Genomic DNA, 27641 nt, shown 5'->3' with positions numbered 1-27641 from the left:
CAAATCAACTACAGTGAATTCTCACAGAAGTGGTCGCCTAAATATTGGCCACATTTGGGAGATGTCCAGTTATGCGAGGTTGATTTTAATGGGCTAATATAGAAAGTGTTTCACTTGTTAGAGTGTCCCAGTTTGATAGGTTTCACTGTATATCTGTACCTACTTCGATAAAATATCACATTTTTTCAATTAAAATATTAATTGATTCAACTAATTTCTTAATGAAAAGAAAAATCAACTTCAAAAATTAATGTATCAATTAATTTCTTTAATTAGATTCATTAATTTTTTAATTGACGTTGGTGATTTAAATAAAACTTAATTGGCTCAATTAATTTCATGATTTCTGTACTAAACGCAGTTTTGTCGACTCTTTTCGATTCGAAACCTGTTTTGCAAAATTAAAAAAAAAAGCAATGGTGTCTTAAGTATTTTATTTATGTATTTATATAAAAATGTATGTATACGACGGTTAAATATATGTATCAAGATGTGTTGGTGTGCTGCATATACATAATATATTTCTTTCTTTTACAGTGATGTGTTTGATGATTGGCCAACGGGGAAAGGCCAACATGGGAGGAAAACCATTGTTAATAGAAAAGCATGATTATCTGATTTGGTTATTGAACTCTTCTTCTTCTTATCCTAAATATTTTCTTCATTTGATTTTTGTTTTAAATTGAAATATATGTATAAAAACGAATAGGCATCATTATCAAAATCTATTGGGCCAGTGTACCCATGGGATCCCAGGCGGGCAAAACTATGGGATCCTGATCGAATACATTTAGAATGGAGGCAGGTAAGAATTTCTTATCGACCACAACTTCGAAACCGAATTCCTTGAACCATTCAGCAGACATAACCAAATAGCCTTTTTCTCCTCGATCCTCGCCCCAAGAGTTCTCAACGCGTAACTTTTTGGCAACACCATTTTCCTAAAAGGGTAAAAAAAAATATTTTAATTTGAAAATTATTTGAAAATTCAAAGTAAAATGTTATGTAATTTTGAAATAAAAATAGGGTCCTTTTTTATTATTTCTAAAATTTCTAGGAATTCACGTTCAGGGTCATAGTAAACCCAGAATTCTATTTTATTTTGTGCAGCATTAGTATCGTATTGCTTTTATTGAGTTAGGGATACTTCCTACCCTCGGTTGCCACCCGATCCAAAAATAATTTACCAAATATTTGGAGACAATTTTAGCAAACAAACCTACCAAATAATAAATCTTATCATGCAAAATTTTATTTCTATTGAAAACGTAGTAAGAATTTTATTTCTATAGAAAATTTTGTCAAAATTTGATTTCTATAGAAAATATTGTCAAAATTTGATTTCTATAGAAAATTTTGTCAAAATTTGATTTCTATAGAAAATTTTGTCAAAATTTGATTTCTATAGAAAATTTTGTCAATATTTTATTTCTATAGAAAATTTTGTCAAAATTTGATTTCTATAGAAAATTTTGTCAAAATTTTATTTCTATAGAAAATTTTGTCAAAATTTTATTTCTACAGAATATTTGTTGGAGATGAATATTAAGCAAAATCTATCAAAACCTTAAAAATTCTAGCAATCTACAAAAACAGTAAAAAAAATCTATCATTTTTGGTAGATTATGTGGGTGCTCTTTACATTCGTCTTGTTTATTTATAGAATGGCCCGGCCATCACGGCCGGGAATCAAACTCGAAAACATTATCAGGCTCTCTACAACTTCTTCGCTTCATCAAATGAAGCCGAAGCCCTCCAGTCTCGCTCTTGTACTTTGAACTTATAAAACTCACAATTTGGTAAAATACGGCAATAAACCTCTGTTAAATGCCCTTTCAATCACTTAGTTTACTAAACAAAAAAGCGGACCTGCACATGGCCTGACATTGATACCCAAGGTGTCCATGCACCTTTATCTATCCTATCTTCAAAAATGTAGATTCCTAGTGGATTTTAGCCATTACTGCACAAAATGAGGATAAAACAAGTAAGCAATCACTTAGTTTACTAAACAAAAAAGCGGACCTGCACATGGCCTGACATTGATACCCAAGGTGTCCATGCACCTTTATCTATCCTATCTTCAAAAATGTAGATTCCTAGTGGATTTTAGCCATTACTGCACAAAATGAGGATAAAACAAGTAAGCAAAGTCTAAATCGGGCTGGGCCGACTACGGCATACCCTGCACCACTTTGTAGATCTAAATTTTCGATACCATATCACATCCGTCAAATGAGTTGGGTGCTATATTAAAGGTTTATCCCAAATACATACATTTAAATATCACTCGATCTGGACAGAATTTGATAGACTTCTACAAAATCTATAGACTCAAAATTTAAGTCGGCTAATGCACTAGGTTGGAACACAATGTTAGTAAAAAAAATATGGGAAACATTTAAATCTGAAGCAATTTTAAGGAAACTTCGCAAACGTTTATTTATGATTTATCGCTCGATATTTATGTATTAGTTTAGGGAAATTAGAGTCCATTTTACAACTTTTCGACTAAGCAGTGGCGATTTTACAAGAAAAATGTTGGTTATATCTAAATCTGAACCGATTTCAACCAAATTTGGCACGCATAGCTACAATGCAAATTCTACTCCTTGTGCTAAATTTCAATTAATCTGAGTACGAAATTGGGCCTCTGTTGTCATATGAGTGTAAATCTGGCGAAAGCTATATATGGGAGCTATATCTAAATATGAACCGATTTCAATAAAATTGGGCACACTTGACTACACTACTAATTGTACTCCTAGTGCAAAATTTCAACGAAATTGGTGTAAAACTCTGGCTTCTGGAACCATATTAGTCCATATCGGGAGAAAGATATATATGGGAGCTATATCTAAATGTGAACCAATTTCACTAAAATTTGGCACACTTGACTATAGTACTAATTGTTCTTCTTGTGCAAAACTTTAAGCAAATTAGGATAAAACTCTGGCTTCTGGGGCCATATTGGTCCATATCGCGCGAAAGATATATTCCAAAATCAATAGGGTTCTATTCTGAGCCAAAATACATACTTATGCCATATTTGAAGTCGATTGGACTAAAACTGCGACCTAGACTTTGATCACACAAATGTGTTCACAGACAGACGGGCAAGGCTATATCGACTCAGAAGCCCACCCTGAGCATTTTTGCCAGAGACACAACACCCAGAATGAGACGAGATAGACAGTCTCATTCTGGGTGTTGTAAACAGATGCACTAACTTATAGTACCCTGTTCCACAGTGTGGCGCAAGGTATAAAAATTAATGCAAATTATTTCAGATAGCAGGAAATCATACTTACATCCAAGGAAATGGCAGTGAAAACCATAGCATGAGTCATAGCCGACTCGCCATAAATAAGACGATCAGCTTTGGTCAGGGTATTCTGAATATCAACATCAAAAACTAATTTAAAGTCATGGCTGTAGAATTGAACAAAAATTAAAAAAAAATTGTTTCCGTTTAATCTTAAAGAAATCTTACATATTCAAGTCTTCAATGCCTTGTTTTCCAGCAAAGCGTTTGCTGACTTCACAACCAAACCAAACGGGTTCTCCTGCACTTAAACTGGCTGCCACCATTTCCAATAAGATTTCGACAGGCTGATTGTTATACAACACTGGTCGACCATCGACCACATTGCCCAAACAATCTACAGTGTATGCCTGATTGTATTTACTAGATGGACGAGGATCTGTAACTAAACACATCTGAAAACGAAACTGGGTATTGATTATTCTTCTTAATAGTATTTTTCAAAATATTTACCTTATCTTCCACATTGAATAGAGGTTTAACCTTTGTATTGTAAAATTCCAGTGGTGTAATAGGACCAACTGCATGATAATTTTTGGTTTTATCATAATACTCCCAGGTAAATTCTTTGGCTGGTATACCCAAACAAATGCCAACAACTTTATAGATTTCTCCCATCATTTCATCGATTTTTGCATTCACCTCTTCGTCGGATGGGTTTGTATCCATCAGGTCACGCAGCACTTTGGAATATTCGCGTAGCTATAAGGCGAAACACATAGAATTTTTTAAAGAAAAAGCTTATGAGTCCAATGGGGGGTGAAACTAACCTTGCTCTTTAAGACTGCATTCATGCGCATACTAGATTCACAACTGAAACTCTCAGGAAAACATTTCTTTGGCATGAGTCCATGTTTGGTAATCAAATTAACTAACATATCCCATTGACCTCCATCGGAAGTAGGGTCCTATTGGAATTAAACAAAGATCCTAATAAACTTTCCAAATTCCAGGCTTATTTCGTATGACTTACATTCAGTAAAAATGACACTAGACGACCATCGACCTTTTCGCCACGTTTTGAAGTTTTAACTATATTATTTAGAAAGTAATTGCAACGTTCAATCTTATCCCAATAGAATAAATAGGCTTGAGAGAATTCAAATTCATCTAAATTGTATTCTTTCATCAAAGGCAAACGTAAACAGTTGAGAGCAGCAAATAACCAGCATCTGCCGGAACTTCTTTGATTGGTCACAGGTTTACCTTCCATTTCCACCTTAAATTGAATCGAATTAGGGTTCTATAGCGAATAATTATCATTGGCATATACTTACTTTGTGGGTGAACACATGATTGGTGGTCTCCAAGCATTTGCGTGATAAACACACATCGAACGGATCAAAGCGTGAACAAACATTTTGGGCCAAAAGATTTTTGGGTTCGCTATAAAAATCCTGGCGCCATTTGTCCAATTTATCCTGTGTTATGGCCGAGGTAGAGGCTAAAAGAAAATTTGTTCCTTGCGGTGAGTGCATTGTCATTGTTGATGTAGGTGGTACCTTAACAAAAACATTTGTCAAAATACTACGGGTCATGAGCAGAGATCTTCTACAATTATTTGTCACTGAAAAATTTCATAGGGAGAAGATGTTGTGCTCATCGTTAATCCAATTGGTTCTTTTTTTTTGTAGAAAGCCAAATTAGTTAAAAATTTTGAAGTGGATGGAGCGAAAGTTTTTGATGATTTAATTGGAATGAATATTATAACCAATGGACACATAATGTTTTGACATACAATATATGGGCGATGAGTTTTATAGCAGTTACAGGGAAAAGAAAAAGTCTCCCACAGCCAAAACGATAAATTACACACATATCTTTGATTAACTTTATAGGAAAATAATTACACCATGTGGGCCAATTATTGGCGACATCTGGGATCGAATAAGATCGTAACAATTAATTCCCTTCAAGAAAGAGCTACCACCAAACTGCATCGGCAACTACAGAGATCGACCCTAACACCCATGGCACCATAATGGCGTTTTATGACGACATCCACTTGCAACGATTCGGAGGCATTGGTATGACAACAATTTAGAGAAACTTGAAAATTCTACTGCAACTCAGATCTTGTGTCTAGTATTTGTAGCCGTTCGAATTCGACTTGGTTAGGTTAGTCAGTCCTCCTTATAAATGAGTGCTGCTTTAGCCCAATTACGACGTCTTCACGCGATAAACCTCGTAGATAGACGAAAGACTAAGAAATGTCGTCAACATTAGGTAGAGGAGGTAAACCACACGAAACAAAATTTCAGTTTCCGGCCAAAGCCTTTTGTATGGAATTTGAACCACTATCACGCCTTGCATATAAAGAGTCATGGGATCAATCCCAGTTTCGACCAAATGCCAAAAAGTTTTTCAGCGGTGGATTTTCTCTCTAGGTAATGCTGATTACATTTCTTATTGTTTCAAAGCTTTTCTAAGTGATTTCAACGCAAAGTGAAACGCCGTTCGAAAGGAAGTCCCTTTTTGTTGAACTGAACATACAATAGGGCCACACTCATTGATAAGAGAGAAGTTTACAACTTGGCTAAGTCTAAGTGAGTTTACAATAACGGGCTGCCACTATACTTAGTATAAACTATCCGCATATAAATAGATTTCGAACCTTGAGAAACATTCCATTATTTTTTAAAAGACTGTTTAAATATTTCACAACTTAAAAATAAAACGAAAAAATGGAGACTATTTCAACCTTGTAAAATTTATTGTATAAATAGGACGTTGTTAGGAATCGACCATAAGTATTGTTAAAAAATCTGCATCGAAGTTTTCTATCGTCTCTGTTGACATGAGCAATATGCATTGTACGTTTGTTCCAATTTATCTATGATTTGGCAAACAACAACGCCTATTTCCATAAATAACACACAGAATTGTGTATATTGCCATAAATAATGGATAAAAGTGTATTTTGCAAATATCACCTAATTATTCATGAAAATGAACGATAGAAAAACATTAATATTGATGTTGTCGCCTCCCAATGCTAATTTGTTTTTCAGTTTTGCACACAAAGAATTGTAAAATGCATTTGATAAACAAACCACCAATCTCATACAGCAAAAAAAAAAAAAAAATACACTATAAACTATGATAACGTCGGCGACTGATAAGAATCCAATTAATTCAACAGCATACAAGACGAGATAAATAAGATAGGGCAATGGGCAATGCACTTTTTGTTTATTCGTGGTATTTTATTTGCAACGGGTCACATAATTCAGCCCTGAAAGTTAGTAACAAACTTAAATCTATTTCAATTTAAATATTTCAGAACAAAAAAATTAGAAGGGTTTTAGACGATGCAATAATTGCATGCAATAATTGCACGCAATTCTTGTTTGTAGGCAAACGGGGTAGAGAAGCAAAGGGGGTAGAAAAAATTTCATGTTTTCCGTTCCTCTTGCAATTTTTTGACATTTCTGAAACTTGAAATTTCAAGCGATTGCATGAAAAATTTCAACGTATAAATGCTGAAGTTTTTAAGAAGCAACTTTAAAAGAGAATACAAAAAATTGCACGCAATCAATTGCATCGTCTAAAACCCCTCTTAATTTCAATTCATTGTTATTCCCAATAAGGATCAAGAACTTTTGAATCATCATGAGGGGTGTTTTTTTTTTTTTTTTGAAATCCCAACTCATCAGCTTAATATGTATATTCCCATATTAGAGATCTGTTATGTAAATATATAGAAAACTAAAGCTCTACCAGATCTTCTGACCGATAATTAAAACAGAGTCTACCAGTCTCCCTTTGCGATAGTCATTTTCATGTTTGTGAATCTATGAATTAAGAGTAAATTTAGGTCATATTAATTGCGTATCCCATAAAGGAAAAAACAGAAACAAAAACTATTGGAAAGCATATCTTGTTCATTCAACCATTAATCTAGTTACTGTATTGGTCCAAGTTTCTCCAACAAACAAAGCAATGCCGAAAAGATGCCTTGAAATTCCCGATTCTTTTGTCTACAAGCAAATAGCCAGCCAAATATACTTTGGATAAATTTAAACAAAAGAGTTCATCCAAGATAGATACACATAGTGAATATGTACTGCAATATTTGCATAAGTATTTTGGACTATGGATGTATGGCAATAGATTCTTCAATGACGACATAGACTTGTTTTTGTTGCAAAACTTTTCTTCTGTTGTTTGCGAACAATGAGTGAGTTTGGGGGCTTCCAGCGTCGGCAGAACGAAGAACGGGGTAGAGTTGGTACATTTGTTGTTGTTGACACAATTGTGGGTAAGTGGTTAAAATAAAAAAAAAACACATCATAAACACCCTAGTCTCATTTATTATTGCAATGGAAATCGGTAATCTTTCATCGAATGATCAATGCAGGGTGCGGGGGGAATGTTACACAAACACAATAAAATCCAAATCAAATTGGATAAAAAAATCTTTGCTTTTGAAGAAATCGAATTTTACCTCAAGAAAACAACAACAATAGTAAATATGCAAAAAAAAAACTGCCAAATTTTTACCAAGAAAAGCTAAAAAGCTTTGCATTTCACTTTCATTTTTCCCTGATTGTTTTGCAAATACACGCACACACAGGCAAAAGGAAGTAAGAGACCATTTTGTGCTGGATGGAATTTCTTGATTCACAATAAAATATGAACCACAATTCCATCAAATAGACCAATTATTTTCTACTTACACATTTTATTTAAGATATTTGCGTAGAGTGGTATTTAAAATAATTTATTTTGTCTAAACAAAACGAATTCACGTATACTAAAACGATGTTGTTCCTGCGACGTTCTCGATATAACTAACTGTCATCAGTTCCGCACCAAGCACCTATCATTCATTACGATTCAGGTATATAGTTTGCAAAAACTATCAAAAAAAACTAATTGTATATATTCAAATTAATTAAATACTTTTGGGAGTACTATTTATAATTTACGATGAAAACACCAGAAATCTAGAAAATGATGATAGACCAATATTTTCCGGCATTAATTTTATTTTATTTAATGCACTTTATCGATATTTATCGAAATCTTTTTTACAACACTATCAATCGATTTTCTTTGTTTTAAGGGCACCTTATACGGTCTGATAAACCCTACGACACAACACGTTGCGGCGACAAATCCGCTAGTATAATGCCATGTTCGCGTGTTGCGGGGACGTGTTGGCATAAAATCAAAACAACTTTGATTTTTTCCGGTTGGGAGGCACAAATCATCACGTGTAAGGAGATGTTCGCCAAACATTAGCAAAAACAAATTTATTTTCATAATTAAAACTAGCATTTCTGCAATGAAATTAATGAGGGATCGCTAATTCAGCTAGGAATTTTTATTGTTTCTTCCATTTTTACTGAAAAAAATGGCTTTAAACATAACTTTTCGTCCATCTTCATTGTTTGTGTTTATGCTTCTTCTTATTTCTTCATGTTGTTATCATAATTGTTCGTGCAGTGTGAGGGTAAAGCTTGAACGAACACACAACAAATAGGCGAACCTCTGTTGTATTGTTTATCCGACCGTCTAAGGTCCGCTTTAGTCTAGTTCTCTGTTTTGCAACACTAAGATTGATTTTAACCGGATATCTTATTAATACCTGGTACGCTGCTTTTTTTTTGCATGCCAATAAAACAGTTTTGCCAATGCATTTCGTTTGGACAGAAATTTAAAATATTTCTTATTAATCAATGTCTTGGCTTTTTTCCATACATAATTTGAAAAGACTTGATACAAATATAATCGTCTTCATATATATTTTTGTATACGATTTTTCACGATTACTTTTCTTTAATAATTTATTTTAAGGAACTTGTGGAAATTTACTTAGGGCCATACCCCATCAAGTTATAATACATTTTGCAACAAAGATGTGTAATTTTATGCCTATTTTACTGATTTAGTTTTCATTTTAGCGAACTTAGTATTCTTTACTTTGTTAAAACAGTTTAATTTAAAGCAGATCATTTAATTCAATTCATGCGCACTTTCCTTTTCATGTAGATTCAAGATTTAAAGTAATCGCGAAAATAAAGTGATTTTCAACTCGAAACCCGAATATATACCGGCCTTAACATTGCATTTCTCATGGGAAACGGAAATTCCGGGTGGGGTCATATAATACTTGATTTTCTTATTAAAGTCGGTATGCATCCTAGCAGAAAATTTGTTTTTGATTGTAGAACACGCGACAATTGTTTTTTTTTTTAATAAACATAATTCTTGACTATGAATAGATATGGATTGGATCCACTCCTTTGCACAAACAAACTCAAGACTTGCTTTTTCGGGTCTACTTAATGAACTGAGTTGTTTTTGTTTTACAACAATGCCAACCAATTTTCTAAAGCCCGGTATGTTACTCTAACGAAATACAGATAATACAGTTTTGCAAGGGAGTTTATATTAAACAATCCATAACGCCTCACAACAACAAAATTTCCGTTACCCATATGAAACGCATTGCTATATTTTGTAACGAAAATTCGGAGGGGTTGTTTATCGATATCAAACGAAATTTGGTTTGCGTACCAATAACACAGTTTTCAACTCGAAGGAAATGGTTGACTAAGCTAACTCAAAATGTTCCTACAAATAGGCTTCGGAAAGCGCAACGAAGCAGGCCGGGTTATGCAAAATATAAGTAATCGTAAGCAAATATAACACACATTTCTAATGGGTAACAAAGATTTTTCGCCTTAAGTGCACAACCGGTATGTACCTCTAGCGGAAATTTCGTTTGACAGGTATTTCTTACGGGAATTTTCGTAATCAAATATAGAATATTTCTTATGGGTAACGGTAATTTTCGCATGAGGTGCATACCCGGCATTAAGGCCAGAATGAAGTTCGCAAGAAGCTATGTCATTCTTTTGGAACATTCGTATCGATCCATCCCCCTTAAAGGTGAGTATTAAGTTCGAGTTTAGCCGCTAAAATCGCTAAAGTGAAAACTAAATCAGTAAGAAAAATGCTTGAAATTATACATATTTGTTGCAAATTTCATTATAACTGGATGGGGAAAAGCCCAAAGCAAATTTTCACAAAGTTTGTATTCCTTAAAATGGATTATTAAAGAAAAGTAATCGTGAAAAAATGACGTTTTTAGCGGCTAAACTCGAACTTAATACCCACCTTAAAGGCCGGTATGCAACTGTAATGAAAATTCCTATTACGTGCCGATAACGCATTGGAGTAAAACGTAAGCCATCGATAACAACGTTTACGGAATTTTTGCTAGCAAATATAGCAATGCATTTCTTATGGTTAGCGAAAATTTCACTAGAGCTGCGTACCGAGCTTAAGTGCGGTATGCAGCTTTTGCGAAAATTCCTTTTGCGTACCGATCATGTATTTCTTATGGGAGTAAAATGTAAACCATCAATAATAACACTAACGCAATCTTCGTTACCAAATATAGCAATGCAATTGATGCGTTGATTTTATTACTATAAGATTAGCATGACAAATCTATATCATTTCCATTCGGGGTATAATTTTCCCTGAACCATATATTTTTACAGGTATATTTTTACCAATAACACAGTTTTCAACTCGAAGGAAATGGTTGACTAAGCTAACTCAAAATGTTCCTACAAATAGGCTTCGGAAAGCGCAACGAAGCAGGCCGGGTTATGCAAAATATAAGTAATCGTAAGCAAATATAACACACATTTCTAATGGGTAACAAAGATTTTTCGCCTTAAGTGCACAACCGGTATGTACCTCTAGCGGAAATTTCGTTTGACAGGTATTTCTTACGGGAATTTTCGTAATCAAATATAGAATATTTCTTATGGGTAACGGTAATTTTCGCATGAGGTGCATACCCGGCATTAAGGCCAGAATGAAGTTCGCAAGAAGCTATGTCATTCTTTTGGAACATTCGTATCGATCCATCCCCCTTAAAGGTGAGTATTAAGTTCGAGTTTAGCCGCTAAAATCGCTAAAGTGAAAACTAAATCAGTAAGAAAAATGCTTGAAATTATACATATTTGTTGCAAATTTCATTATAACTGGATGGGGAAAAGCCCAAAGCAAATTTTCACAAAGTTTGTATTCCTTAAAATGGATTATTAAAGAAAAGTAATCGTGAAAAAATGACGTTTTTAGCGGCTAAACTCGAACTTAATACCCACCTTAAAGGCCGGTATGCAACTGTAATGAAAATTCCTATTACGTGCCGATAACGCATTGGAGTAAAACGTAAGCCATCGATAACAACGTTTACGGAATTTTTGCTAGCAAATATAGCAATGCATTTCTTATGGTTAGCGAAAATTTCACTAGAGCTGCGTACCGAGCTTAAGTGCGGTATGCAGCTTTTGCGAAAATTCCTTTTGCGTACCGATCATGTATTTCTTATGGGAGTAAAATGTAAACCATCAATAATAACACTAACGCAATCTTCGTTACCAAATATAGCAATGCAATTGATGCGTTGATTTTATTACTATAAGATTAGCATGACAAATCTATATCATTTCCATTCGGGGTATAATTTTCCCTGAACCATATATTTTTACAGGTATATTTTTACACGTTTAGTTTAGAAGATGCAGTATGGCTGGCATATGGGTAGCCCGGTTGTAATTAATTTTACTGAACCTTAAGGTGGGTATTAAGTTCGAGTTTAGCCGCTAAAAACGTAATTTTTTCACGATTACTTTTCTTTAATAATCCATTTTAAGGAATATAAACTTTGTGAAAATTTGCTTTGGGATATTCCCCATCAAGTTATAATAAAATCTGCGACAAATATGTATAATTTTATGACGTTTTTTACTCATTTAGTTTTCACTTTAGTGAAAATTGGCGGCTAAACTCGAACCTTTACCAAAAAAATGGATAGACGATTTTGCGAAATTTTGATGTAAATCCTAAATTTTAATATAAATTACTTTTTCACCAATTAAATAGAAACGAGTTTGTAACTATTATAAGGCCTACTAGATCCCTAGTTTTAATGAACTAAACTTAATAAGAAAGTGAATCTTGATCAAAAGATTCTGATGCCACTTCGGAACTGAACCCGAGAACAAAGTTTCATTTCCCAAGACATTTTTTTTACTAAAAAACGGCAACTTATTGAAGTGGATACTTACCTAGTTGTTATAGATATTTTTATTCTTTTATGCTTTCAATTTTCACCGAAAGACTCAAATTTAGTACCGGATCTTGATTATAAATGAATAAATACCTATGAACAGATATCTAAACTTTTATACATTTATAATAATGGAAGTCGTACCTTTTTTTAATGGATCATAATGAGTTTTATTCGATTCGTTTATTATTGGTGGTGGTGGTGTTCTCTTTTTTTGGAACATTATAATTGATTAACCTACTAATATACATATGTATGTAGGAGTTGTCACAAGTGGTGGTGCTAGGTTCTTATCATTACAGGTCACATAAATACATGCAAAGGTAATCACAGTCTAAGGATAATTTTCTCAAACTTCAATTACCATACACGGATATAAAATTTTGTGTGTAATGTATCGACGAAATACATTACAACCGCAGTTTGAGAAAATGACCCTAGGTCTAGTTTTGGAGATATATCATATATTATTTAATTGAATCCGTTTACTCTTCATCATGGAACGTTGAAAACACCTCGAACAGCCAATCTCTAGTGGGCTTTGGTCGATGTTAGCGATGTTAGGAATGTTTTCATGAAAGCGTAACAGGAAAATGTTCTCGCCTATTTGCCTTTGAACTTGTAATCTAATGTCAAAGAAAATGGAAAGTGTGTGGTATTTTCTTTTACATTTATAAGCGTTGAATATGAAATTCAATTATAAATGGTGGTGGCAAAGGTGTGGTGCTGACGAAATTTACATTCATTAGGAAAGATAAAACTCAACATTCAATTCGTTGATGGCAGAATTTTGATTTTGTATGTCACATGATTTGATTTGCCTTTGACTTCATTCGCACGATATGTTTTATGATTTTTATTTGGCAAGGTGACGCATTTGTTTTGTTTGCTCGGCCATGGCGATTTCAGCTCTATCTGCTTTATTAATCATGTCATCCAATCTACTCAAATGGGAAGTCATTTTCTTGTTTATGTCCAATTTAGCTTGTTGAATTTTCTCCGTAGGTATTACGGGCTGACCTTCTTGATGCTTCATTTCGTCTAAAGCCTTAAGGGCATCATTGACATTCGAAGTATTTGCAGTGGTGTTTCGTCTGCTTGTACCTGCAGAAGAAACGTTTGATGATGAACCTGTGGTATCCTTAGCAATGTCAACAGAGCCTGAACGAGCAAATATATTTGAAAGGCTTCCAGCAGCACTCTGTTTGAAACGAAATATTTTCTGTTGTGTAGATGAGAGTATGGTACCCAACTCATCCAATTTGCTATTAACATTTTGCATGGTCTCATCCTGTTCCTCTAAGGCCTATAAACAGTGCAGAGTGTTTTGGTGTACTGAGGTTTGGAATTGTGGTAATCATTTAAATACCTGTGCTTCTGCAGCTAATTGTTCTTCTTGCTCCCTTAACAAACGCTCGGTTCTGGCCTTTTCAAATTCCTCTTGGTCAGGTTTTGCTATTCCCAAAAGTTCTGCTCTCATACATTCAAACTCATAAGTACCCTCAGCCATATTTCAAAGTAATTTGGGAATTTATTTTGGAAGATTTGGTGCGTATGGAATCGATAAACTCGAATTTGTAAATTAACTAGAGCAAATACCTTCGATATGGTTTTTAATATGTGATTGAAACTGGCGCATGCGCGGTGAAGGCCAACACCATTTCCAGTAAGAAAATTTTTAATATAAATATCTATGTGTGAGTATCCGAACCAGTAATGGCTCTACAACATCTACCTTTTTCTTATCAAAAATAATAACAATTTCTTAAAAACACCACAATTTTTATTACAAATATTTCAAAAGTATGGTGAAAATAATTTACAGGACAAAAATCGAAAGTAAGAATTTTCTCACTCGGCACTTCGTTCATAGATCTGTATATACGATTCCGTTAGCGTAATCATTTGGGGCAAAATTTCCGTAACATGTAAATCTTGCATTTCATACCATTGACCGTTAGCTTTATGTAGCATATGCACTCGATATGTTCCTTTATTGGGTTCGCCATCATGTACAATATTCGCTACTAGATTGTATTTGCAATTACCAAATTTTTCACGATGTTGTATCGATAGAATGTCACCAAAATCCACGTTTCTATTAAGGAAAGCAAATTATTAATATTAGGCGCAAATTTAAATGAATGTAAAGGTTTTGGAAAATATTTTTGATTTGCAAAAACTGATGATGTTTCAAGTTTAAGTAGTTGATCGTTATGTACATTGGCGACAATTTTGTGAGACGTTGTTATCGATCGTTTACATTTTATATACAAATGAAATGTTTGGCCTGAAAAAATACAATGGCTAGTGAAATTTTTGTAATCCGTAAGCAATATAATCCAAAGCTCGATATTACTTTTATATTTCCATAGTATAACTTATCTGTGATTATTAAGTTAGGCTGGTTTCTTGGATTTGCCAAAAGAAATGTTGTCTGTTAATTCAAACTATGATTATATCCTTGTTTTGAGTATTTTGGGGACCTCTCATCTACTCGAATATAGTTTTTTCTTTCTGAGTTTAGCAAACCCAAAATACCCCCTGATCTACGCAATGACATATATATTTGATGCACATAAGTATTGTGTAGAATTTTCTAGTAAAATGTTAGTCATCATGATGTTATCGACATTTCTATAAGGAAAAACTTTCTTGTTGGGCTCCATACTTGTCTTAATGCCCGATTTCAGTTACAATAATTTTTTGTCAGCCATAAGAGATGTATGGCTATTCTTCCGAAAGTAATTTATGCTAAAAGGATGTTATCGATTGTTTAATAATTTTCTCATAAGAAATTTTTAGCAACAGTTATATATGGGTCTTTTAAGGTCGATATGTAGCTTTCATGAAAATTCCGGTGAGTATGTGAGTATTGATTCACAGAAGTTTCGGTAGCAAAAATACCCAAGCATTTCATATATGGGTAGCGGAAATGCATAGACACCTTTGGTAGCAAAATTTTCGTTGACGATGTTATCGATTGTTTAATTTATTTATTCAACAACGTAATATAATTTTCTCCCATAAGAAACACAAGGCAGAATTGTCTTATTGACAAGCGACAGGATTTTTCGCAAGAGCGGCATATCTGGCTATAGCAAAAATTTTCTTACCCGATATACACCTCTAGCGACAATTTAATTAGCATGTCGGTAGCACAGTGTTTTATAAGTTTCTTAAGTAAGATATATACATAAGCGTAGTAAGGCCTCTGGGGGAGGGCTTAGCCCCCTCCAGAAAAAAATTAGCCCCCCTAGAATGTGAAAACCTATATAAGATTTTCCATTATATATTGTTACTGTAGTATAGATATGGGTGCATAGCCATCCTGGTTAAAAATGTCTAGATACGACAATGGATATATACCTCAAAGATCCTTCTAAAAAATTGCATACGTTGGTTAACACCACGCCTAAACTCGGTTCCGAAACAGAAAATTGGAAAATGCCGTTATATATGACATGCCGTTCGAAATCGGCTAGAAAAAGGAATATCCCTTTTGATTAGGGCAGAATACTGAATGAAAAGAGAGAAGTACATCACCTCTGGTACCACAATGGATTGAATTGTCTAAGGAAAACTACAATAATGCGCTTCTACTCTACCTAAGCTAAGATATTATCTTTTCGTTTGCGAATGAACAAAGTTCTTAAATTTATACTATAATTTATCTGGCAATGACGTCAATCAGAACCAGATACTTTTTTAAAGCGTAAAATCTGTACTTACTTGATGGGAAAATTTACAATTGTAGGATTCTTTTCAAGAAAGAATGTGTTCTTTGTAAAACGTTTTATATACAATATTATGAAATGCGGCAAACGGCTAACTTCGAAACGTTTGAGAAAATTATCCTTGTAGGTTTTATATTCCTTTTCTGTTTGTCCATTGAATTTTGCCAACAGTTGATAAAGATTCACCTGGGGTATGATGTTCTCTCGAAATTCATCAGTGAACAGAGGCGGTGGTGGTAAGTCACATGTTAAATATAGGAAATTTGTTGTTTCACATTTCTCTTGATATTCCTCTGTGGCCAATAATAGGGATTTTTGCGTATCATCCAAATCTACCGGTGGTATTTTTCTTGTAAAAATTTTCATTTCTCCCAGAAATGTTTTATATATCACTGATGAATCTGGTTTTTTGGTGCCTTTTAAAGCTCTGTGTAACGTATGAAGAAACCACGACAAAAAATCAATTGGGTCACCTTGTTCAGTTATTTGAAATCTTTTGTTTGACCATAATACAACAGCTTGTAACATTTCATGAGGTGAAACATGTGCTTTAAAATTACGTGGGTTCCATACTTTACGCATAAGTTCACCAAACCTTTGCACCAAATTAAATATTGAATCTCCCGGAGGCCTTTTAATCTTGGCATAATGTTGCTCCCGCAGAAAGTAATCTCTTAGTGGTCCCACATGCGAAAGAGCATGTAGAACCACATTACAGTAGTCGTTGGCTTTAATATTATTTAAACCAACCACTCCGGGAAGATATAAGGTACCGTCTACGGTACGTGAATATTTAGGATCTGTTTTATCTAAATTCTTTATATCCGTCTGGGAAAAAGTGGGATTCAATACAAATTTTATATCGTCCAACGAAGAGTCTATGATTTCATAATTATCTGGCAAACAATAGAAACGCAAAGTTTGTAAATTCAGGAAGACATGATGAGCCTCTGCAACGGAGTGTGTATATGCATGTGTGTTTGTACCCCTTCCCTGAAAATATTTTCCACACACTAAACAAGCGTAAACATTGATGCGTGTAAGTGATATAGAGCATAATTTCTCAAAATCGAAATCTAGCAGAGGGCGATTAATGGTATCCAGATAAGGACAAACTCGATATTTTGGATTGAATGCAGAAGGTGTGTCCAGCTCCTCTGTAAAGAGTTAGAAATTATTACATACTCTCGAAAGATGGAAGTGGTTACTAACCGTCATCATTATTTTGGGATTCGGAGGTTTCAACTTTTGCTTTTTTCTCAATGGGTTCGCCTGTTGAATATATTGAATATATGTGATGTTTTCCACTTCATAAATAATACTAAAACTTACCGTCGCCAGACATTATTTATAGTTAAACTAGGAAGAAGGAAATCTACAATTTTACCGGTCTACTTTTGTTTACAATGTGTTATTTCTTGACACAATGCTGCCACCCTTTTGTTTTATGTGATTTGACCAGATTCGAAAAAAACACGTCCACAAATTGCATGATACAATTAAGCACTACCCAATAAACACAGGATGAGCGTTTTTCAAATACGACACGTTTTCAGTTTGAGGGTAATGCGCTTTCCAGATTATCAGTTATTCCGCAGTGCTCGTGTCGAACATATTCCATATATTGTGCACGTTATAAGTAAAGTCCGAAGGCATAATCGATACTGCTGCATGTTTATTGGATCGATAACACATTTACCGATTATTTAGTCATCGCCGACAAGTCGCATCGATCCGACACACTGTAAGATTCCTTACAAACACCGACATTCCGTCCGGAATAACTGATAGTCTGTAAAGCGCATATCACATCACATTTAACATATTTTTATGCATTAATAAAAGATTGATGTTGAGTTACAAGTTGCCCTGCCAACATTTTTTGAATTTGGGGACTCTTTTGAGAATCCCCACTACGTCGAAAACAATCATATACGACATCAAAAACTCGTCGGAAAAGCGCCGTCACTATTGAGAAGTTGTACCACGCCAAGTTACTACAAAAATGTTTCGCATGAGTGCAATTATTAGGTGCCTTTATAGATCAATTTAGAACGACGCCAATAAGGGACCCTCCAAACAATCAGAAAAAGTGCATTTTAAGATAGTTGTAAAAGAATCATTGTGGTCGAGTAAAACACGTTTGTTTAGATATTTATTAATTTGATTAAACATTTACAAATTCTTAAAAATATAACATTTATACCACTATCACATTACATTTAACATAATTTTACATGTTGCTGCGTCTATCAACAAGTGTTTTTATTTCATGGAGGCAGCGTGTCTGTAAAATATCTGAAAAACAATCACTTTATTCCATTTGGAAAATCACCAAATTGTTCACCAATATACCTTTCACAATTTTAAGCGTATAATCTATGTTTTCAGAACTTTATTTTCGTTTTTATTTAATTAAAATATAACAAGCTGGTTGCGCTTGGCGTTTCACAAAAAAATGGCTTTTTTAACAGTAGGGATGGCAAATTACTTGCATGTACTTTTTGATGTACCTTTTCATGATGGTTGAAGTGACATTTACGAGTCTGTGGTAACGATGAGGTTGAAATGGAACTTTGAAATGCTGGCAGGGTGCAAGTTACATGTTGTATCGTCTATCAGCCAGTGCTTTTATTCCCAATGGAGGCAGCGTGTCTGGAAAAATATTTGAAAAACTATCACTTTATTCCATTTGGAAAGTCAAAAATTGTTCATCAATATACCTTTCACAATTTTAGTGTGTAAATATAACCATAGCGATAGGCGGTAGGCGAAACATTTTTGCCGCAACGGCAAATACAATAAGCTTGACGGCGAATAATTCCCTTTTTCACGTTTCCTAGCGTTTTTGTTGTCAATACAGCATGCTTTGACAATATTAAACAATGAAGTTGAATAAAAACATACAATGGCTTGTTATTTGTTGAGTTATTTCAAGAAAAAATAATCTACACGTGTCCAGGCAACAGCAATTCCTAGTGGTGAGTTAAAAAATTGATAAGCGATGGCAACACCATACCAGTTTTCGCCAAGGAGTTAGAATAAGTTTTAATTTAGCGACACGCCGCTAGCCGTCACGGTATTCCGTCGCGGATTTTGGGCTTCCCATAAGAAATACACGTAAATAAGTGTTCGCCTACCGCCTATCGCTATGGTTATATTTACACACTTAAGCGAAATAACTATGTTTGCAGCACTTCATTACCATTTTTATTTAAATAAATTATAAGAAGCTAGTTGTGCATGGTGTTTCACAAAATATAAAATGGCTTTTGTAACGATAGTGATGGCAAAATACTTTAATTTACATTTTGATACGCTTCCCCATTATAGTTGGCGATTGTTGTAGTGTCACTTCCGAGTCTGTGGTAGCGATGAGGATGAAATGGAACTTTGAAATGCTGGCAGGGACCTTTCACAATTTAAGCGTAATGCCTATGTTTTCAGCATTTCATTTTCGTTTTTACTTAAATAATCTATTGCACTTGGTGTTTCACAAAATATAAAATGGCTCTTGTGACAATATTAGGGCTGTTTTCTTTTAGCACTGGATACCCTAAGCCGTGAAGGACTAAAAGAAAACAGAGTACTCGTTTATCCAGGACATCTCAAAAAATATGCAACACTGTCATCAGCTGTTTAAAAACAATCACAGAAAAGAAGTGAAATCTTGCATTTTTAATGTATGAAATGCTCCAATTTGAATTTCATGTTTTTCGATAAATTAGTAACAATAAATTGCTATTGTGAATCGATGAAGCGTCACTTTACCAAAATACAATCTGGCAACATCGGCGCGACTTGCACTGATGAGATGTTCTGGATAGTGCAACGATGTTCTGGATAGCCCATACATGTTGCATCCAGTGCAAAAAGAAAACTGCCCTATTGATGCCAAAATAGTTCCATGTACATTTCGTACTTTTTGATACGTTTCCCCATAACAGTTGGCGATTGTTGTAGTGTCACTTACGAGTCTGTGGTAGCGATGAGGATGAAATGGAACTTTGAAATGCTGGCATGGTTGGTGAACAATTTTCAACTTTCCAAATAGAATAAAGTGATAGTTTACAGATATTTTTCCAGACACGCTGCGTCCATCAAGAATAAACAGAGATTGACGCTGGAGCATCAGCGAATATAGCAGAATTGCAGTTTATAAATCAACATAATTCCTTTGTTAAGACATTATCCATGCCAACATTTTTTTAATTTTGACGGCGCTTCTGAGAACCCCCACCACGTCGAAAACAGTCGTATACGATATCCAAAACTGGTCGGAAAAGAGCCGTCACTATTGAGAAGTTGTACCATGTCAAGTTACTACAAAAAAGTATCGCATGAGTGCAATTATTAGGTGCCTTTTTAAGCTGAGTACTATGTTCAGTTTTCAAGAACCTGAAAACCAGCTTATTTTCACGGTTACTTTTTTTAATCAATTACTTTCGAAATATTAAATGGTTCGCAATAAATACATTGGATCTTTTCAATCCATAATTTGAAGAGACTTGATAAAAATGTTATCGTCTTCATATATATTTTTGCACTTTTAATTTAGTGTTTTGATGAAAAACTCGAACATAGTACTCACCTTTAGATAAATTTAGAACGACGCCAATAAGAGCCCCTTCAAACTGTTGGATAAGGTGCATTTTAAGATAGTTCTAAAAGAATCATTGTGATCATGTATAAACTCGAACTTAATACCCACCTTTAGACGCTAAAATCAGTTTTTCACTATTACTTTTCTTTAAGAATCCATTCTAAGAATACAAACATTGTGAAAAGTTGCCATAACCTATTTCCCCATCAAGTTACAATCAAATTTGCAATAAGGTGGTATAATTTTATACCTTTTTTCTGATTTGTTTTTTCGATTATAGCGACTAAACTTGATCATTTTCAGATTGTAAACAAAAAACATCTGCTAAATTCGAAAATCAACGAAATCTCGATATTTTGCCAGTCTGAACACTGGAGGTTTGTAAAGAGATTTTTTCTAAATTAGAGGTGTGCGCGTTAGTGAAATTTCATTCACACTCACACACATTCACGAAGCAAACTGTTTATTCACGCACGAAACGTTTGGTAGCCACTCACATTGACGTTCGTTCACGAAATGAAAACCGGTACTCACGCACGAACTGCTTTTAAAGACTCACGCTCACGCACGATACACGACAATTAACGTGACTCACGACAAATTCACGAGACTCACGACATTTTCCAACCGGGAAAGAGGAAAGGTAACAAAATAAGGCTTTTTGTATTATATATGTTGGATAAATAAATAATAAGTAGATATAGTTCCACAGCTAAATAAAATTCAGTTATCATATCAATTTTTTTCGTGCGCGTGATTTTGCAGAAATTTTATTCACGCGCATTCACGAACCGATTTTATTCCTCACGCACGGCATAATATTTTTAGTCCCATTCACGCACATTCACGAAAGTTTATTCAGATTTTGTTCACGAGTCACGTGAGCGTGTCACGCGCACACCTCTATTATAAATATCGAGATTTTATGCCTAATGAGGCAATTTCAGCAAACAGTAACTGCTATTCAGCAGACATGTTACTGTTTTATCAGGCTTTTCTGTTGTGACTACTAACAAACTTCTTTGGGTGCAAGCAACATTTACTCATGTAGCATAAAATTCATAAGAATTTAAATTTGAAATCAATTGCTCTTCTTTAGTCATCAATTATTTTTTATTTTTGCATTGAAATCTTGTGGTATTTTGCTTCGTTTGCCCTACAGAAATCCGAAAACCACACTTTATACAACAGTATTCCGCCTGCAATCGATCGCAACGGGTAGAAACATTAACGCTGTACTCTTCAAGTGAAACTAAAAGAAAATTGTATAAATTTTGTTGTTGTTGAATATATGTATATATTTATTTGTTTATTTTGGGAAATAGAAATGTTTATTCTTAATACTACGATACGATAAGTACATATGAATACACTTGGAATCAATAACCAACCACAAAAAACAGAATGTGTTGAGAGAAAAAAATACATACATATATTTTTTACGATATAACTTTTTTACAATAAAAAAAACTGATACTATAAACGTCATCCAAAACAACGGAAGCGCCAATGCACTCATACAATGTGATGTTTTGTAAACTGTGCTAATTTCCCAAGTTAAACTTGTATGTCACATATTTCCGTTTCCGTTGCTGTAATGGATACGAACATGGTTGCCATATATTCGGGTGTAAGTCCGTCTGTCAGTGAGTTCATAGTTTTTGTGTAAAAATTAATAACGTGGTCACTATGTTGATTAGTGTTGAAGCATTCGATTAGAAGAACCATTTGAGTGGATGCTTTGAAATAACATCAGGCAGCTAAAAGAGACATATATAATAAAAAAAAATGCAAAAGAACAAGAAAAGTATATTAAAAAATAAAAACATTTACAACGCCTAAGTTTGTATATGTGCTCAATCAATAACTAAATGTGTGTTTCACACTCTTATTTCATTCGCAAATATATCCCTCTTAGTAGGGATTCACTGCTGCTAGGCCTACACGACCAGCTGATCGTGAAAATACGGGTTCAGCATAGCTATGACGATAACCCCCTTTGGACATATTCGACGGTATGCCTTTGCCATGTGATTGTGTTGGAGCCACACCGATGCCACTGCCCGGAGGTGATGCCTTTCCATTTGCAGGTGGATAATGTGGTTCCATTGAGCGTTCCGATCTGTGATGTGTTCGCTCTGGTGTATAATCACGCCGACTGTTATATTCACGGGAATGTTCATGTATACGCTCATCGGTCACGGAGCGATGGTGGTGTTCCTTTTCGCGATATCGTGGAGCTTGGTCTCTATACTCTCCACTATCCAAACGATTTCTGGAATCGGCACGTTTGCTTGATGGATCGCGTGGTCGAAAATCTCGACCATGTACATCAATGGGAAGCACCTGCGTTGGCCTACCATCTCCATGATTCACCCACTGCTCACGTGCTCTGGTACGTGAGCGGACTTCTGGTGGTGGGCTATCGTACAGATGTTCTTCATCACTCCAATCCTCATAGACTCGTGTAGTCTGTTCGGGAGTATGGGAAGGACCTCGCTGACGAGATTTGTATTCTTGGGGGTCTTTTTCATCACCCACATCGTAACGACTGCCTGAACGTTCCATTGAACGAAATTTGTCCTTAGTATCCTTGAAACGATCCTTAGTTGAAGAGCTCACATACTCTCCACGTCCGCCATGACTTGGATAATTATTGTAGTTATACTCATCGTCATCGTGATGTGAATGTGTCTTACTGCGTTGGCTTAGTTTATTCTGCAATGGTTCCTTAGATCTGGGAGAGCTTTGTTCGACACTATTGTCATAGGACTTGTAGCGCATGGCAGTAGACTTCATCATCTTCTCCATGCTTTCAATGTAGGGAATACTTTCAGGTTCACGGTAAGGATTACGTTCCTTGCTGTGTGACAAATGCTCTCGTTCCCGAGAATGATGGTCACGTTCTGGTTCCCGTTCGTGCGAACGGTGTCTTATTCTACCCCCATCTCTTACATCTCGGGATTTGGCACCTGGTCTTTCTGCAGTGCGGTGACTTAGCTCCGAACGATCGGGTGAATGTGAATCGCGATGATAACTGTCATATTTGCCAGAACTAGAATTTTGCTCAAATGGCAGATCTGCAGGGTCAACATAACGATGTTTGCCACCATATCTCTGGACCTCCTCGTGAGCATAACTCTTCGTTGGTATTGCTTTTGATTTGTTTGAGTATTCCATGTATTTCTGTTTGTCGGTTAGATTTTCTTTGCGGTGATAACTTTGATGGCCCACATTACTTGGGGGATTGGAGTTATCATCGTAATCATCTAAATGTTTTGTTGACTTGCTCTTGTATCGCTGCTCTGGTCCATCCACATGGTTTAAATATGCACCCTTACGTTCTTCATGAAGTTTGGAGCGTTCGCGTATGTTCTTTTCCTCCATGGCAAATTGTTGTTCGCTCTGCAAGACACGATTGATTTTCGAATCGTAGTTCGTGGGACGAACAATAATGGGTTTAATTTCATCCTCTCTGCACCATGAATTGGAAGCTGGAGTCTTTGCTCTTGTATCTCGTTCAATAATGGGAATCTTCTCGCTACTCTTTGCAGCAGTGGTGTTGCGTGGTGTGTATGGCTTAGCTGGAAGATCTCTCAAGTAACCATCGTCCCGGGGATGTACGGCATTTTTTCGTGACAGATTAACGTGATGTTGTGTGATTCCGGCCGTGGTACGTTCAACAGATATCTGTGAAGGCTTCAAAGCGATGACTGAGTTGTCTGCCTCATTACTCCAGTGTTCATCCTCTGCAAGTTTGACGGAAGCAGAATTAGAGATGGAAGTAGATATTAATGGGTACACAAGCTTACCGCTAGAACTGTTTAAATCCTGTCTCTCTGGGCTAGGAGCCAAATCGGAACCTATACCTGAAGAACCTCGAGACGATACTTGTTTTCCGCCTCCTGCACTTCCTGTTCCCCCAATTATATTGCTCGATGTATTTTGCATCCCATTCGGTGCTGGTCTATCACTGCCAACAATGAGTGAATTACGGCACCTACGTAACTCTATGGCTGCCAGATTTCCCTTAGACCTATGCACCGTATCGTAGTCTCTTGGTGGTAGCAGTAACGGGGGTCCATTACCATTGAGTTTGGCCCTTAACTCAGCAGCCAGCGAATCAAACAATTCATTATTCTGTTGTAGTGGCAAAGGTTTCAGGCCTGAAGGAGAACGCGACATGGGAGAATTGCCATTGATATCTTCACTGCCCTCTGATTCTCGAGTACTGTTTCCTGTGTCGCTTCCCATTGAAGATAGCATGCGTTTTGGAGGAGCATCATGTCGTGTTCTCGCATGTTGTGGTTGATGATGCACGTCTTTCTTGGGAATCATATCGTCGTGATTTGAACTTTTACTAGAAGGCATACCAGGTATGATACCCAATCTGCAATATACCCTCGATTAGATAATACTCGTATAAGAGAATGTTTGTGCTTACCTTGATTCTAACTCTTCGAAACGTTTCTGATTCTCGGGACGATTTATAAGTATTTGCAATTGTTGATTTAGAGCCTCAGCCGTAGTCTCAGAATCACATCGATAGGCATGAACGTGCAATGGACACTTAGTAATTGGATTATAAAGCAGCAGGACGCATGCGACTATGTCATCTGTTTGAACCGAACTGGTTATGGCACTATGTGGTATGAAATGTTTGGATGAGCCCTGAAACGATATGTGTTAGAAATGTGTATTCACAGTGTTGCGATGTCCAACAAACCTGTATAATTTTGATTCCTTTGTGTGAAACTTGTAGGGTCACTTTTATGGGTTCCTGTGATCGTGATCTATCAATCAGATACGGTAACACGGAATTTATGACTCGATTTCCACGTAAACCTTTAGCTTCTTCTGCTCCTAGAAACCATACATAATAGGAAGCCTTTTGAACATCACGACGCAATCGCAGCGCCATTTTCTTGAATTAATATTGCTGGCGATATAATGACGTCGTCGAAATGATGCTAGCCTGTAAAAGAAGATAATGAAATATTAGTAGAGCCGAAAAATTGATTTTTAGATATGGATTTATTGGTAATGAATATAAGTTATTGTTTTTATGAAAAATTCTATATAAATTGGGTCCACTCATAGAAGTCTATTAAAACTAGTTGATTTTTCTGATATGTCCGCTATTTTCTCTGGGACGATCTAGTCAACTGTTATATATATTTAAATCCCTGAACCAAGGAGTCTAAGATATTTGCAGGTTATTGTGAGTTAGAAGAGCTAATAGTGTCATCAACATAACTATTATGGGATTAGTTTTTAGTCCATAAATAGTCTATTAATTCAATCCGGGGACGTTCTATCAATTATGTAAAATAATATTTATCTTATTTAGGATTCTAACCGGAGAGTACCTTGAGCATGTATGATGTGACCTGAAAGATGGTCAACTATACTTAATCAGGTTGAAGTTTGGGAAACCCTGATGGAAAACCGAAACCGTTCTGACGTACAAATCGATTGTCAGAATTGAGTATATGGACGAAAGACCAATCGAACTACCATCTAGTAGCTGGTTCCCTCCGAAGTTTCCCTCAAGATATCTGATGCAAAATTATGTAAAATTAACTTATCTGGTAAAACGAATCATTATTGGCCCTAGGGTCGAGACGACCTCAACATATTTTCAAACTTTTAATGGGTAAGAACCTCGATTTTCTTTGTATGTGGACCACTTTTGGCAAGTGGTACTGTGGGATGAACCATACGTAGTGTAAAAAGTAAAAACTCATGCAAATACCATTAAAGGTGTTATCATTTTTCTATGGATTGTGGTATCATCCTCCATAACCTAACCTAACCATTAAAATTAAATTTATGTTTACAGGTTGGCAACGCAAAACAGGGATGGTTCTTATTTTGCTCAAAGTGCAGTATTCGGGGTTGCCAAACGTTTCATTATTTTCCTGGGCAGAATCAATCCTAATATCCAGAGTGTTTGCAAATTAATTGTGACAATTCGCAAAATTTTTGCGAATCCTTATACCAGAACAGACTTGTTACTTATAGGTACGAACCACCCTAATGTTTATATATCAAATGACTTTATTAATGCTAATCATGCTCGTATACAATGTAAGAATACTTATATCGCTAAGCGTGAACCAATTCTTGGATCTCCCATTAGTGTTGGCGTCTATAAAGGTGGTTCTGTTCAAGCTTCTTCTACTCGTCATCTTCTTTGGATTATTTTGTGGGTGATGACGATGGAGGTGGTGGTGGTTTTATTGTGTGTGTGGTGGTATTTCCACGACAACAGCGACTCTTGAAATCAATTTGGTTAAATCTTTGCGGTTAAATGTTTTTAGCCTCAATTACCATTTTACACTTGCGCACACTGACACAGTTTCAAATTTCAAATGCTATGCAACAAAATGTACGTGTCTACTTAAGCTTATGGTTAAACATATGCAAAAGTACATTGACACATGGTTTTTGTTTTTCAAAAAAAAAAAAAAAAAAAAACGTAGTTTGCTATTAAGAAACTCTTAGAGTTCATATCTTCACGAAATCTTTATGTGTAACCATTCACATGGATAGAAGTGACCCCACCGCCAACGCAATTACCATTTGGTAACTGTAATACCGAAATCTTAACATTTCGTTCATTCCACCAAAAGCTCTCCCCCATTTTTATGTAAAAAAAAAAACGGAATTAAAACATAAAACGTTTGCATTAATTGCCAGCCAGTACGAGTACATTAAAAAATTTTTAAATTGAATATAACGTTTTAGGTGGAAAAAAATTAAATGCGTGACTATGTTTCATGGGATTGATACTGAACGGTAAATGTCATATGTGTCAGATTTACCTCATTGAGGTAAGAGTTAACTGAATCGGCCTTAGTTTCTAATTCGTAG

The 27641-nt window shown here is 35.4% G+C and overlaps 4 protein-coding genes and 1 long non-coding RNA gene across 9 annotated transcripts in view; all 5 read right to left on the bottom strand.

The window, feature by feature from the left end:
* Positions 1–417: 417 nt before the first annotated feature.
* Positions 418–8301, bottom strand: LOC142232236 (bleomycin hydrolase). Of its 2 annotated transcripts, none has more exons than XM_075302971.1 (8): positions 8005–8301; positions 4603–4892; positions 4299–4544; positions 4096–4233; positions 3779–4027; positions 3494–3720; positions 3312–3432; positions 418–941 (listed from the first exon to the last, which is right to left on the bottom strand). In XM_075302971.1, exons 1-8 carry the CDS (start codon positions 8006–8008, stop codon positions 726–728), a joined length of 1491 nt encoding a protein of 496 aa, XP_075159086.1. In that variant the 5' UTR covers positions 8009–8301; the 3' UTR covers positions 418–725. The 2 variants fall into 2 exon arrangements, with proteins under 2 accessions (XP_075159086.1, XP_075159087.1); XM_075302972.1 differs by having other exon boundaries at positions 4603–4769.
* Positions 8302–12570: 4269 nt separating this feature from the next.
* LOC142232234 (uncharacterized) lies at positions 12571–14058 on the bottom strand. Its single transcript, XM_075302970.1, has 2 exons — positions 13795–14058; positions 12571–13731 (listed from the first exon to the last, which is right to left on the bottom strand). Exons 1-2 carry the CDS (start codon positions 13933–13935, stop codon positions 13282–13284), a joined length of 591 nt encoding a protein of 196 aa, XP_075159085.1. The 5' UTR covers positions 13936–14058; the 3' UTR covers positions 12571–13281.
* Positions 14059–14186: 128 nt separating this feature from the next.
* Usp39 (ubiquitin specific protease 39) lies at positions 14187–17611 on the bottom strand. The gene is made up of 4 exons (XM_075302969.1): positions 17495–17611; positions 17375–17434; positions 16158–17319; positions 14187–14523 (listed from the first exon to the last, which is right to left on the bottom strand). The coding sequence occupies exons 1-4, from the start codon at positions 17505–17507 to the stop codon at positions 14277–14279; spliced, it is 1482 nt and encodes a 493-aa protein (XP_075159084.1). The 5' UTR covers positions 17508–17611; the 3' UTR covers positions 14187–14276.
* An 817-nt stretch (positions 17612–18428) lies between these two features.
* LOC142232232 (uncharacterized) lies at positions 18429–21301 on the bottom strand. Its single transcript, XR_012721065.1, has 3 exons — positions 20874–21301; positions 18518–18817; positions 18429–18460 (listed from the first exon to the last, which is right to left on the bottom strand). It is a non-coding gene; the product is annotated as an uncharacterized LOC142232232 (long non-coding RNA).
* Positions 21302–22037: 736 nt separating this feature from the next.
* Positions 22038–27641, bottom strand: part of LOC142232230 (uncharacterized) — a 129957-nt gene continuing 124353 nt past the window's right edge. For all 4 annotated transcript variants that reach the window (XM_075302967.1, XM_075302964.1, XM_075302965.1 and 1 more), the window contains exons 4-7: positions 25492–25740; positions 25210–25436; positions 24578–25155; positions 22038–24514 (exon numbers count right to left, since the gene is read on the bottom strand). In XM_075302967.1, coding sequence (XP_075159082.1) covers positions 22680–24514; positions 24578–25155; positions 25210–25436; positions 25492–25686 — 2835 coding nt within the window. In that variant the 5' untranslated portion in view covers positions 25687–25740 and the 3' untranslated portion in view covers positions 22038–22679. The remainder of the gene's footprint in view (positions 24515–24577; positions 25156–25209; positions 25437–25491; positions 25741–27641) is intronic.

The sequence above is a fragment of the Haematobia irritans genome, chromosome 3 (genome assembly GCF_050003625.1).
Source record: "Haematobia irritans isolate KBUSLIRL chromosome 3, ASM5000362v1, whole genome shotgun sequence".
Classification (NCBI taxonomy): domain Eukaryota; kingdom Metazoa; phylum Arthropoda; class Insecta; order Diptera; family Muscidae; genus Haematobia; species Haematobia irritans.
The sequence above is the reverse complement of the archived record's forward strand: the minus strand, read 5'-3'. Positions and strand labels throughout refer to the sequence as shown.